At 33.1% G+C, this 13,352-nt stretch overlaps 2 protein-coding genes across 5 annotated transcripts; one reads left to right on the top strand and one right to left on the bottom strand.

Moving 5' to 3' along the window:
- The first annotated feature begins 980 nt into the window (after positions 1-980).
- Positions 981-7,415, top strand: LOC143343343 (WD repeat-containing protein 3). Its single transcript, XM_076768148.1, has 14 exons — positions 981-1,405; positions 2,171-2,380; positions 2,457-2,654; positions 4,216-4,380; positions 4,463-4,668; positions 4,760-4,895; positions 4,964-5,154; positions 5,228-5,423; positions 5,539-5,766; positions 5,853-6,122; positions 6,214-6,456; positions 6,527-6,693; positions 6,887-7,109; positions 7,189-7,415. The coding sequence occupies exons 1-14, from the start codon at positions 1,235-1,237 to the stop codon at positions 7,351-7,353; spliced, it is 2,769 nt and encodes a 922-aa protein (XP_076624263.1). The 5' UTR covers positions 981-1,234; the 3' UTR covers positions 7,354-7,415.
- Positions 6,931-11,082, bottom strand: LOC143343344 (KICSTOR subunit 2). Of its 4 annotated transcripts, XM_076768149.1 has the most exons (11): positions 10,339-11,082; positions 10,163-10,267; positions 9,228-9,374; positions 8,996-9,147; positions 8,794-8,934; positions 8,570-8,708; positions 8,310-8,503; positions 8,089-8,239; positions 7,844-7,954; positions 7,611-7,777; positions 6,931-7,068 (listed from the first exon to the last, which is right to left on the bottom strand). In XM_076768149.1, exons 2-11 carry the CDS (start codon positions 10,241-10,243, stop codon positions 7,062-7,064), a joined length of 1,290 nt encoding a protein of 429 aa, XP_076624264.1. In that variant the 5' UTR covers positions 10,244-10,267; positions 10,339-11,082; the 3' UTR covers positions 6,931-7,061. The 4 variants fall into 4 exon arrangements, with proteins under 4 accessions (XP_076624264.1, XP_076624267.1, XP_076624265.1 ...); XM_076768152.1 differs by lacking the exon at positions 10,163-10,267 and having other exon boundaries at positions 10,343-11,078; XM_076768150.1 differs by lacking the exon at positions 10,339-11,082 and having other exon boundaries at positions 7,850-7,954; positions 10,163-10,335.
- Positions 11,083-13,352: the final 2,270 nt, after the last annotated feature.

Genomic DNA, 13,352 nt, shown 5'->3' with positions numbered 1-13,352 from the left:
CGGTTAAGTTGTTTACTGCTGTTTTTAATTACCAAGCATTTATTTCTCAATTAACCCTTTGCGAGTAAAACCATTTTGCACATTATTCTAAAACATTTGTGGTATTCGTTTTCAATGCGATTTAAGTAAGCATGTAATGTATAAGATTTCATTTAAGTTTTTCTTTTCTAGAGAAGATAAAGAAAAAGTTTATTTAATTTTTCTTAGATAAAATTGAATTCTTCCCAAGATTTATATGAAACATTTAAAAGATCTTTTATAAATTACGCCTATGTATCGGAATAACTATGAAACAAGAGATATAATCATTATTATCCATGGGCTGATTATAGACAAAGACTAATCGGACTTTGAAATGAGAACATAAAACTGAAATGTAAAGTTCCATTTAAATTCATTCAGCCATTTATACTCAATCGTATTAATAATATACATATGTACACTCATACATAGGAATAATAAAAAAAAATTTCTTTTTTTTCAATAATTAAAATATGATCAGAGGGTCTTAAAACGTGTATTTCCGTAAAATAAATTTTACAAAATTTTTTTTCCATTATGGGTACTTTGTTTATGTGCGCCTACATAGGTCGGGAAATAAAAATGCCTGGGCAGTCGAAAATCACGGCTCGAGATTCCAAATCGTATGCCGTAGACGGGAGGTTGGATTTCAGTTGTTAAGAGCGAGAAGGCAAATGTGAGCCTTTCTCTCTCGACTCCCACGAGGCGGACCGAAATTACTTCGGGCAGCTTCGGAATAATCGAGAAAGAGGGCATGTGTCAGTTTGCCTTTGTCGACTTTCCGAAACTCCACGAGCTCACGTACGCGTGATCTGCCATGGTGAGTATCGCACCGGGTGCTGAATCTGGCATCTATGCTTCGGTGCACTTCTGGCACCTCTGTTCTAAAACCATTGAAATTTTACTAAGTTGGTACATCAATTCAAGTCTGCCGTCTGGTAACACTGCTTTATAGTAAACATTGACCATGTGCAACTTTAACCTAGAATATAAAATAAGCTTTTAAGTATTACATGAATCATAGAACATTTTTAAAATAGTTTGTGATTGTTCGGGAAATATTTTCATATAGAAAATGTTGATCATGAAATCCTCTTTTGAAATAAATATTCTACATTTAATATGAGACAAAGGGGATAATACTATTATACATAAAAATAAAATTTTTCCTTCTTACCTTCTAATGTGTACAATTTTATTTAATAAATAAAAGATGGGTTTAACAAAGCAATATTTGAGATATGTACCGGCTGGGAACTCAAATATAATTGCCAGCCCTTCTTGTAATATTGTTTTTGTAACATTACAAGGACAAGAAGGCAGATTTGTTGCGGTCGGAGCATGTGAACATGTTTTTGTATGGGATTTACGTCTAGGAGAAAAGGTAAAGAACGAAATATATCGTATAAAAAATTATGAAAAATTTCACAAATCCAGTACTTGAAATTTCTATAACAATACCACTATTTTGAATAAGTATGGCAAGAATTTTGATAATGTTAAGAAATAATTATGGAATAGAAAGCACAAAACTTATCTATAGCATTTAAAAACACTATGTTACATCCGTTATAAACAAAATATTACAATTTAATGTATAAAAGCTTAATGAAATTTGAACAAGACTTTTAAATTTTTTTCAAAAACTAAATTTGTAATGTTAATAAGTGGTACTGCCACAATTGTGTTATTAGTCAAAATATTTTGTTTTTTGTACTAACTAATTTTTGCAATTTTTTTGTAATTTGTAGTAATAACTTTTGTAATTTTTCAACTTGGTTTCGCACATATCTAACTGAATTCTTTAGTTGTTGAATGTCGTTACATATTGATCTTAAGCTTGTCGACTTTTATTTACAAGGTAAATTTTTAAACTCGATTATCTCAAAAACTACATCTAAAATGAAGAAAATTTCTTCTTAGTTTTTCATAAGAAATCACTTCCTGTTTGCTTATACATGTTATTTAGTTGGACCCTGTATGTTTTGAATTATTTAGTGGCTGAATTTTGTTTACAGCAAAACATTTGATTATTTTTAAATTCAATGTATAAAATTACATAGAAAAAAAATTGGAAAAAAATGATTTTACGATGCTGACCAAAATCACAAAATTTTTGAGAATTACATGTGCTAAATATTTGTTTTAGGCTCAAGTATTATCAGGAGATAAAGTAAATGTATCGTATTTGGCGGCATCTCCTAATCAACGATATATAGCAGTTGGTTATATGGATGGTTCTGTAAAAACATTTGACTTGCGGTCCGGAGAAAATATAAGTGTATTTATAGGCCATCGATCTGAAATTACAACTTTAGTATATGATAAACAGGGACACAGATTAGCTTCTGGTGCTAAAGTAAAATATTTAGCTTCATGAAATTTATGTACTAATTAGGTTCCTACAAAACCCATTTCCATTTACTATTCTCTAGGATACAGATATTATCGTTTGGGACATAGTAGCAGAAACTGGAATATGTCGATTAAGTGGACATAAAGGTGTTATAACTAAACTGGCATTTATGAAAGATCGCAATATTCTTATCAGTGCTAGTAAAGACACTTTTGTAAAATTTTGGGATTTAGATACAGAACACAATTTCAGAACCCTCGTTGGTCACAGAACAGAAGTAAATATTATTTAAAATATACAAAATGAAGCACTAAACTAAATGTTATTGAGGTGACCTTTCTTAAAGGCCTCACCCCATAGATATAATTAACACGTTCGCTACCACGCGTCACATATTTGTCACACGTCGAATTTTGTCACAGACTAACGTCACGCATGTGTGACAGCAATAGTTGTCTATTTTATAACCATATAAACTGTCGATCATTATCACATTATGTAAACGACTATACAGGGTGTTCGGCCACCCCTGGGAAAAATTTTAATGGGAGATTCTAGAGACCAAAATAAGACGAAAATCAAGAATACTAATTTGTTGATGGAGGTTTCGTTAAACAGTTATTAACGTTTAAAGTTCCGCCCGTACTGAATTTTTTTCTAGAAAGTGGATAGGATTTCGGGGGTAGGTCTATTTACCAAAAATTATTGTAATTAACCCTCGCAACCGAAAATAATTTTTCCAGAATGATTTGAAATTTTTTAATTTTGTCGAAAAATTTCACACCTCAAATTTTTTTCTCGAAAGTGGGTAGGATTTCGAGGATATGTCTAATGACCAAAAATGATTGCAATTGAGCCTCGCAACCGAAAATAATTTTTCCAGAACGATTTGAAATTTTTTTTTTTCGCCGAAAAATTTAGGCACCTACCCCCTTGTCGAATTTTCTTAAGAATTTGTTTGACGCTCTACAGAAAAGTTGTCTAATACTTTTTGTAGGCACACATGGGCTTTACTTCAGAAAAAAATTTAAATGCGATATCTTTACTATTGTATGAGTTATGGCATTTTGGAAATTGGACCAGTTTTATGGAGTTTTTCTCACTTTACGGGGTTAAAGAGCAACTTTTCGAATATTTTTGGAATTTCTACATATTGTTGACCAAAATATGCGTCGTCTGCATTTCGAAACATTAAAATCGTCCAATCCGTTCAGAAGTTATGATGTTTTAAAGATATGCATGAAATTTCGGGGAACAATTTTTAGCCAGAAATTATATTTTCGGTAAGGAATTTTTTCCTCGAAAATGCGTAGGATTTCGGGGTATGTCTGTTCACAAAAAATGCTTGTAATTGACCCCTGCAATCAAACATATTTTTTTTAGAATGATTTGAAATTTTTTAATTTTGTCGAAAAATTTTACACCTCTCGAATTGTTTTCTCGAAAGTGGGTAGGATTTCGGGGGTATGTATATTCACAAAAAATGATTATAATTGAGCCCTGCAACCAAAAATAATTTTTCCAGAATGGTTTTAAATTTTTTAATAACTTTTTAATGAAGCCTCAATCAAGAAATTGATATTATTGATTTTCGTCTTATTTTAGCCTCTAGTATCTACCATTAAAATTTTTCGCAGAGGTGACCGAACACCCTGTATAGTTGGCTTATTGAGTACATTTCATTTATATAAAATTGAAAGCATGCACTTCATTGAATAAGATTACTATAAATATAATGTGGTCTGTGGCAAACAGTTTTCCAACTGAATGATGGTAACGAATATGTTAATTTTAAGTTCTTTACAGAATTATTAATAAGAATACTTCCATTAATCAAGGTTTGGAGTCTTACTTTAGCTAGAAATGACGAATATTTAATAACTGGTTGTAACGATACTGAATTATATGTGTGGAAAATATTTTTTACTGATAGTGGAACTACAGATTTTGAAATCAATTTACAAGATTTAAATATCGCCGATGATTCCGAAATTAACAACATGGTATATTTTTGTTAAATTATATTTGCATTTAGAAATACACATACTATTCTATGTATTTAATGAAAATGTTATATTTTGTCAGAGATATCCTTTAGGATGTAAGAAAGCTGGAAGTATATTGAGGAGCAGTCGTGGGAGGGTTGTATCTCTTGAAATTGATACAACACATACTGTTATAGGATGTCATGGCGTAGACAATACTGTAGATTTGTTTCAATTTTTACCTGATGACAAAGTAAAAAATAATGTGGTGAAACGATTACGGAGAACAAGGAAGAAAGCAGAAATGTGTGCAAAGATGTTTCTGTACTATATTTATATTAATTATTTTATTAATATTTAAATGTTTTTTAATATAATATATGTATTTTACGGATAGAAGCGGAAACAACGCGGAAGCAGATTTTTCAGGTGTACCGACAATAAGGGATGAAATCATTCGTTTACCTGTTATTAAAGTGTCTGCCAAGACGAAAGGACTAAATTTAGTGATGGGTGGAGGAGAAGAACTCAGAGTATGTTACGTAAAAAAGATCTGATTAAATAATAGTTTGATTAACTAATTTCTATATTATTGTTTCAGGTATGCGTTGGATTAAATAGTAATTCTATCGACTTATATTCCCTATTTACGCAAGAGAAAGATGCCGAAGTAAAACATTTAAGATCAATAACTAGTCATGGTCACCGTACAGATGTTCGTTCCGTTTGTTTTAGTTCTGATAATTTGGCTTTTGTAACGACAAGTGGAGATTCTGTGAAATTATGGAACAGGTATTAAAACATAATGCAACAGCTTTGCAAAAAATCTTAACGGAATTTTATACTATCTTCTTTTTCCTTGTAGGCCAACACTAGCATGTTTACGCACTGTTCAGTGTGGTTATGCTTTAACGGCAACATTTGTACCAGGCGACAGGCATATAGTAGTTGGTTTAAAAGATGGTAAAATGCTGATTATCAATATTGCATCAGGTGATATTTTAGAAGAAGTTCCAGCACATTCCAAGGAACTTTGGAGTGTCACACTATTTCCTGATATGGTGATTTCAAACAACTTATATTTAATCTTTTCAATATTATCTATTATTCAAAATGTTATATTTTATTATTATTTCATAGCATAATATATATTTTTGATTACTTTTTATCGTATAGAAAGGAGTAGCAAGCGGAGGAGGAGATCAAACTGTCAAATTTTGGAATTTCGAACTTATTCAAGATCCTGATAAGGAAATTAAGGCCAAAATTTTGTCTGTTTTACATACGAGAACTTTAAAATTGGAGGACAGTGTATTATGTGTCAGAATGAGTCCTAATAATAGATTTGTTGCAGTCGCGCTGCTTGATTCTACTGTAAAAATCTTTTTCCTTGATACGTTTAAGGTGATTATGTATAAAAATCCATGTATAATTTTATGTTTAGTTTACCAAACGATTCGAAATGATAGGTATATAATGTTTTTTTTTAGTTTTTCATTTCACTTTATGGTCATAAATTGCCAGTTTTGTGCATGGACATATCTAGTGACTCGACGCTCATCGCCACTGGTTCTGCTGACCGAAATATCAAAATTTGGGGTTTAGATTTTGGAGATTGTCACAAATCGATATTTGCGCACGATGACTCCGTAACAGGACTTTCATTTGTACCTAAAACTCATTACATATTTACTTGTGGGAAAGATGGAAAAGTAAAAGAATGGGATGTCGATAATTTTCAAAAAATTGTGACATTACAAGTAATTAATTTTCTTTAAATAATACTTCACAATATTATGATAAAGACGTTAATGACTCCAATTTGAAATCGCACAACACTGATTTATTCAGGGACATTCAGGAGAAGCATGGAATTGTGCTGTTTCACCGAATGGTATTTATGTTATATCCTGTGGATCTGATAAAGTAGTTAGAATGTATGAACGAACCATGGAACCTTTAGTCCTACAAGATGAAGAAGAGGAAGAAAGAGAACGTCAAGAAAATGAGTTAGTTACTGGTGAAACCACGGTTGTCCCCGGACAAAAGCCACAATCTTTACCTTCAAGGAAAACTGTGTCTAGTGAAAGAGGGGTAAATATTAATAAATTATATAAATCGGTCGATTTGCTCACGAACATTGTTAAAATTATGTATTTTTTAGGCTGAATTGATACTGGAATGTTTAGATGTATCTAAAACATTCAATGAACAGTTATCGAAAGTAACATCATCAAATACGGCGCCTGTTGTTCCTTTACAAATGCAAGCTTATAATTGTACAACTGTAGAGGATTATCTATTGGAAACAATTAAGCGAATTAGAGCAAGGTAACAATAGAACAAATTGAAATATGTGAATTCCTTGTGTAAAGGGAAATCGAAAAACCCATTACTATTCGGCGATCCAAGGCTTCGTTATTTAGATACAAGCACTTCCGATTTCACATATTTATTAACGCCCTATATATTAGACGGACATTAATAATATAAATAAATTACATGATAAAATAATCATTTTTAGCGATTTGGAAGAAACGTTACTATTGTTGCCATATTCAGCCGCCTGTGAAATTCTTCAAATGCTTCCCAAACTATTAGAATCAGATTATCACACAGAGTTACTTGCAAGATTAGCATTATGCCTAGTACAAGCTCACCATGGTCCAATTGTGGCTACTCAAGAACTTTTACCTACTTTAGAAACTGTCAAAACGCTTACTATGAAAAAAGTTTCAGAACTGAGAGTAAGAAACATTGTTTATATAAATTATGATTGAATAATTGTCTATAAAATTTAATTTGACTTAAAATTAATTCGTTTAGGACACAGTTGGATTCAATCTACATGGAATGTTACATATGCAACGTGTTATCGAAGAAAAGGAAGGAATCCAACTTTTCACAGATGCAACTAAAAGCAGTAAACATAAGAATAGAGCCAGAAGAAATAAAGAAAAAGCAGTGAAAAGAGCAATCATGTCCTTATAAAACTTAATAATAATACGAATGTTTTGTACATATTAAAAATATTAAATATAAAAATGTTGGTTACTTTTCTTACTGTATAGTACAATTGTTTTGCTCGAACAGTGAATTAAGAATTAAAAATTAATTAATATAATACATTAATAAACAATTTTAAAAACGTATACACAAGTTATATATAATTTAAATAAAACTTAATTTTTGCACATCATTATCTTTGATAGTATTTTAATATTGATATATATATTTGTGTGACTCACTTCGATAATTTTAACGATTCATAAACTTTGTTGCATCTAATTTGCATACATAAATCTGTCATAAACGACGTTACATGAGATTCCTTATCTCTCTGTTTACCACTTTCAAACACAGTGACAAGTGTCATTCTGGGGTCAGTATTATACATGGCATATACACATGAATCCTAAAAAACAGATCAATTTATACAATTATATATACACAATTTATCAAATTTCATCTAATAATATACCTTTACATTTTTACTATAAATAATTTTATCCATAGAAAGAAGTTCTGCTTGTCGTTCTTTAATTCGTTTCTGTATATTTTCTAAATGAATCGACGAATTTTGTACAAACATCTGAAACGATGATAAAAGTACTATACGAATATTTCTTTATAAGATACAATATCTTCTATAAATTATACTATACACAATATATTAAATCTACTTTTTATATTCTCAAATATTTTATAGAAGTTATAGAAACTTACACCAGGGCAACTAAGGACAACAGGGAAATGTTCAGAAGTATTTGGTTCCCTGCGAGGATGTCTATAACCTGGTCCTGAATCTTCTACTCCTCTAGAGTCAAATATTATTAAAACTGCTAAAACATCATGTTTACGTTGGAAACTTTGTATTCTGAAATAAAAATATATTAATCTTCTGCGAACAATAATTTATATAAGTAATATTACTTAAAGATTATTACTTATGATAGTAATCCACATTTTGCTTGCTCATAATGCTTCTCATCTCTCCCGGACTAGCCTGTTGACTTAAAGTAGTGTGGAAATATAAAGAGCATTTAGCTAATATATTACTGCGTAGTTTCACTAACCATTGGTACAATGCTGGTTGCTGATTTGCTTTTAAAAAAGTTGCACCAAAACCTAATTTCCAAGACTAAAACCGTTATATTTGAAAATTAAATGCTTTTACTTATTTTAAGTTTCTACATACAATACCGACCTCTTTGTTTTGCAAAGTTCTTTCCCAAGCCGACATTCGTGCTTGTGCGCCGTAAAGAGACATTAACGTTGATAAAAATCTCCAATGTTGAAGCTCAACTTGTGCTTTCGTTAGTTGCACTAATATTTCACACTCTAACCTGATCAAAATTCATAAAAGATAATCTCCACGATCGCAATCTCTATTCTTTAATCAATAACAATTTTTTTTTTGTTTTTACTTACGTTAAGCTTGTCTTAAATGCAGTTAATGCTAAATGTGAACAAGACAAAGAATGACTTTCCACTATTCCTTCTATGCACTGCAATAATTCTTGGTATTTCATAACTTTACTATTTATACTCATATTGTACATTTTTTCATAGCTATAATACAATAATGTTGCATAAGATTTTAAACAACAACTTAGAACAATAATATACTAACAAATCTATTAGCTGTATTTTTGCTGTAATATATTGGCACAGTTGATTAGAAACCTCTGCAACCGTTGCACCAATAGAGTTGGTACCCCTAGTCATTTCTTCCATTCTCTTTAGATCAGATTTCAACAATTCATATACTGTTCTTAAGGAATTCTACATATATTGAAACAAAGTATTAAATAAATATAATAAATTATTTGTTTTCATATGAATTAAAGCATTAATATACTTACATCTTTCCTTAAAAATCCTTTATTTTTAGTATGAAGAAAACCCATATCTGCATATGAATGTTCTGCCACTGCTATTTGTGGTAAATGCATAAGTAACATTCCCCATGGACCCATCTGTGTTTGACGACATGATCCACGTTCTTTTTCCTATTCATTATTAAATAATAATTCAATGCTTTGTATAAAATATAGCATGTATAACGTGTTGTAGCTTACAAACATATTCAATGAAGCAAATATTAAAATATTTAACACACTAAATTTGCTGAAAAATTATGCTGATTGTAGTTGTATATTAAATTTTATAAAATCATTATCTTTTTCATATGATTTTATGATACAGAAAGAAAATTATAAAAAAATTATTTATGAAACTCTTACATGCTCTACACAAAACGAGAAAAGATAAAAGCGCAACTTCAGTTTAGATTTATTATGCATAATACATAAATGGAAACAACTAAAAGTAACATTTGATCATTCGACCTAACTCGAGGCTTTGAGACTAATAAAACACATTTCATTAAAAAGATACTACTAACTAAAAAAGAAATAAAACCATATCATTGGTGCGTTATATATAGTACAAAGAAAGATAACCTAAGAAAACAAATAAAAAAAAATACCCAATTCTATTGTAAAGATTACAATGTGGGATTACAATTTATGTAAAATAACATATGTTGTAATAAAGTCATGTATACATACTAATATAGATATGTAAACATTTATATTAGTTCTATCATTTTTATGAACAAAACACGCTTATTTATAAATTGTTTTCATTTTTCTTACATTAAAGTAACATATCTAAATAATCCATGAAGAAAAAGAGATTGATAAGTTTTGGGCTAATTTTGTTAAAACACTGGCAAGGGATTAATAAAAAATTTAAGGAAAAGCACAATGTTTTCTTTTATCTAATAACCACTTACAATTAACTCCTTGGCTTTGTCTGTACACAATTGTGCAACTTGAGTGAAAAAAGTGTTAAGAAACTCTTCTTCGTGATCCATTTTTTACATAATTTTATTATACAACTACAAAACCAGACACGTTTAGTTTAAGCATTAATGCATCTAAGGTTATGTTGCCCTTAAACAACACATACATACTAAGTTTAGTGATGGGATTTCGAATGCGAGTCGAGATTCCAAATCATATGCCGTTGACGGGAGTTTGGATTTTAGTTGTTAAGAGCAAGAAGGCAAATGTCAGCCTTGCTCTCTCGACTCCCACGAGGCGGTTCGAAATTACTTCGGGTAGCTTCGGGAATCGAGAAAGAGGGCACGCGTCAGTTTGCCTTTGTCGACTTTCCGAAACTCTACGAGCTCACGTATACGTGATCTAGCATAATGTGAGAGAGCACTTTTGATGCATTTCTGGCATCTCTGGGACGCTCCGGGAGGAGCCTCGACAGGCAAGGCAAGGCGGGGGACTGTGATGTCTCACTAGAGTTCCCGGTCCCTCGCCGCAGCGCCCGAGGACGGTCACCGTGGGGTTTTAGCTGGTAAGAGTCCGGCACTACCCCGAGGCCCTCCCATACTTAAGGGCCTCGGCCCTCGGGGTGTCCATGAGGATTTTCCCAGGTAAAAAAAAAAAAAAAAAAAAAAAAAAAAAAAAAAAAAAAAAAAAATGGCATCTCTGGGACGAGCACGAGCTGCGAAAAGGACGCGTGAGAGGGGGAATCCTCCGACACGCGGCGCTGTCGCCGTGTCTTTCGTCCGTCTTTTTCTAACGTATAAACGTACCTTTTCTCTGTACTCGTACGTCGAACCGATTGTTCGAACTCGAACGTTACTTGGTCGATCGCGTGATTTTCTGAAAAAACCCGAAAATTATGGTTTTTCTAGTTTATATTGTGTCGCGTAACGGACGCCGCGACCGAGAATCCACTGGTCGGTTACGTACCTCGAAAACAATACTGTTTAACGAATTTTATTCTATGTTCAAATACCTCGAATTAATGCGATATTTAAACAGATATACTTAAATTATTGATCACTAAAAATGTTGTCAAAGCTGCAGAACAAATTTGTTACAAAAATGTTCCTTTATACTTTGTCAATTATAATATACAGGGTGTTCGGCCACCCCTGGGAAAAAATTTTAACGGAAGATTCTGGAAGCCAAAATAAGACGAAAATCAATAATATTAATTTGTTGACCGAGGCTTCGTTAAAAAGTTATTAACGTTTAAAGTTCCTCCTGTAGAACGGCAATCTGCGAACAGCTGCGCACGCGTGATAGTGGTTCTCATTCAGCATGAGAAACTCTACTTAGTGACGTATCGACAGTCTTACAGTTTTATGAATGAGAACCATTATCACGCGTACGCAGCTGTTCGCAGACTGCCGTTCTACAGGCGGAACTTTAAACGTTAATAACTTCTTAACGAAGCCTCAATCAACAAATTGGTATTCTTGATTTTCGTTTTATTTTGACCTTTAGAATCTCCCATTAAAATTTTTCCCAGAGGTAGCCAAACACCCTGTATATAACTCACGTTTTATATCTGTATTACACGTTGCATTGACTGGTGAAAACAATCGCGAATCACAATGTGTGAAATTTCATACCTACAGATTTATGAAAAACTATAAAAACATACATGTGTAAACGATACTGACCTACATCATTACAAATGCGTAGCAATATACTAGACCGCACACTGGGTGCACCAGAAATTTCCCTTTCCTTCCAAGCAAATGTGAGCCTTTCTGTTGGGATAGATGGTTGGTAATGCAGACTGCAAGTTGGGGTGACAAAACTTTCTTTATTTGTTATAAGATCTACTAAGGTCTGTCCGCGATCGTCGCTTGTAGAAGAGTCCTTTCTTTTTCGTTTTCTTCTCCGTATCACCCCTCCGTTCGCACTGGCAAAATTGTTAAACAACCCTGATTGGTTAACCCCACACGTTGGGCCTTTCTAATCAGGGCCGTTTATTTTCCTCAAATCACCGCCTATTTCTTCCGCCCTCGGCATGCTTGTTTTCGAAACGGCGTGGTGATCGAGGGGGACGACGTTGCGTCTTCACTGCAGGATTTCCTTTGGGCCACACGCGCTGGGCCCACTTGGCGAAACTCCGATGGGAACGCGTCGAGTGTCCTCCGGAAATCCCTAATTTACGACGGTCTTTATTTGCTGTTGAGGGACTCAGAAAAAGAATTTACTGAATACATTCGCTACGCGAGTCTGGAAAATATCTTCCTCAAAAACAGCTTCGATGAACAAGAGTCGTAAATTACGTGGGCCGTTTGCACGAAAGAAAACTCTCTTGTACGTACGACCGGACGCTAAATTTCTTTCTCGCTCTTTCATCGCTACCCGTTCTATTATCGTCAAATGACATGAAGAAATTACATTTCTCGAAAGCAGACTTTGACGCTTTTTGAAGATTCATTGACGTCTGCGACCAACTACTATATCAAAGAAATTTTTTTTTATGTCTTTACATTATGTGATACCTTTATTAATAAGAATATACCAATTTTGTTTAATTTAAAACGCAATAAAATTTCTATGCAACATGGTCTATTTTATCATCTGAAATCCTGTGCCGCAAAGAGTTAAGGAACACTGGTCGTTTCGACTGCTATAAACCTCGCCTAGCCGCGAGTCTTGGCAGCCGACCGCTACAGTTTCCTACAATGGTGTAATTTTTCCTCGATGCTATTTCTTGGTTCAAAATTCGGAGGTTTTATGCTAGGGCTATGGATTGGCTTGCAGATGTGACAATCTTGGCCTTGTACGCACTTTTCTTATCATAAACTCCTCCTTAGCGCGAGTCTAAGAGGCGAGTTGATTTAGCCTCAACAAATTCAAATACTAACCCTATTCCCCTGCAACATTCAGTACCTGATCCTTTGTTCAGCACAGATAGTAACCTAACTGACCACAGTTAATGATATTGAAGTACTACATAGCATCTAGTAGGAGGAAAATGTCGCAGTACCGTACTTCCACGAGAAGAAGGCACAGCGTGTTTACATCCCCACTCCTGTTGCAGTTCGCTGACTCACAGGTATTGGTCGAAAACGGCGACGAAGATCGGTGACAGCCAATCAGCGGACTGCAGCAAAAGTGGAAATGTAAATACGCTATGCCTTCTTCTCGTGAAAGGAC

Source organism: Colletes latitarsis, chromosome 7 (assembly GCF_051014445.1).
Source record: "Colletes latitarsis isolate SP2378_abdomen chromosome 7, iyColLati1, whole genome shotgun sequence".
In the NCBI taxonomy this organism is placed as follows: domain Eukaryota; kingdom Metazoa; phylum Arthropoda; class Insecta; order Hymenoptera; family Colletidae; genus Colletes; species Colletes latitarsis.
This window is presented reverse-complemented; position numbering and strand designations above follow the sequence as displayed.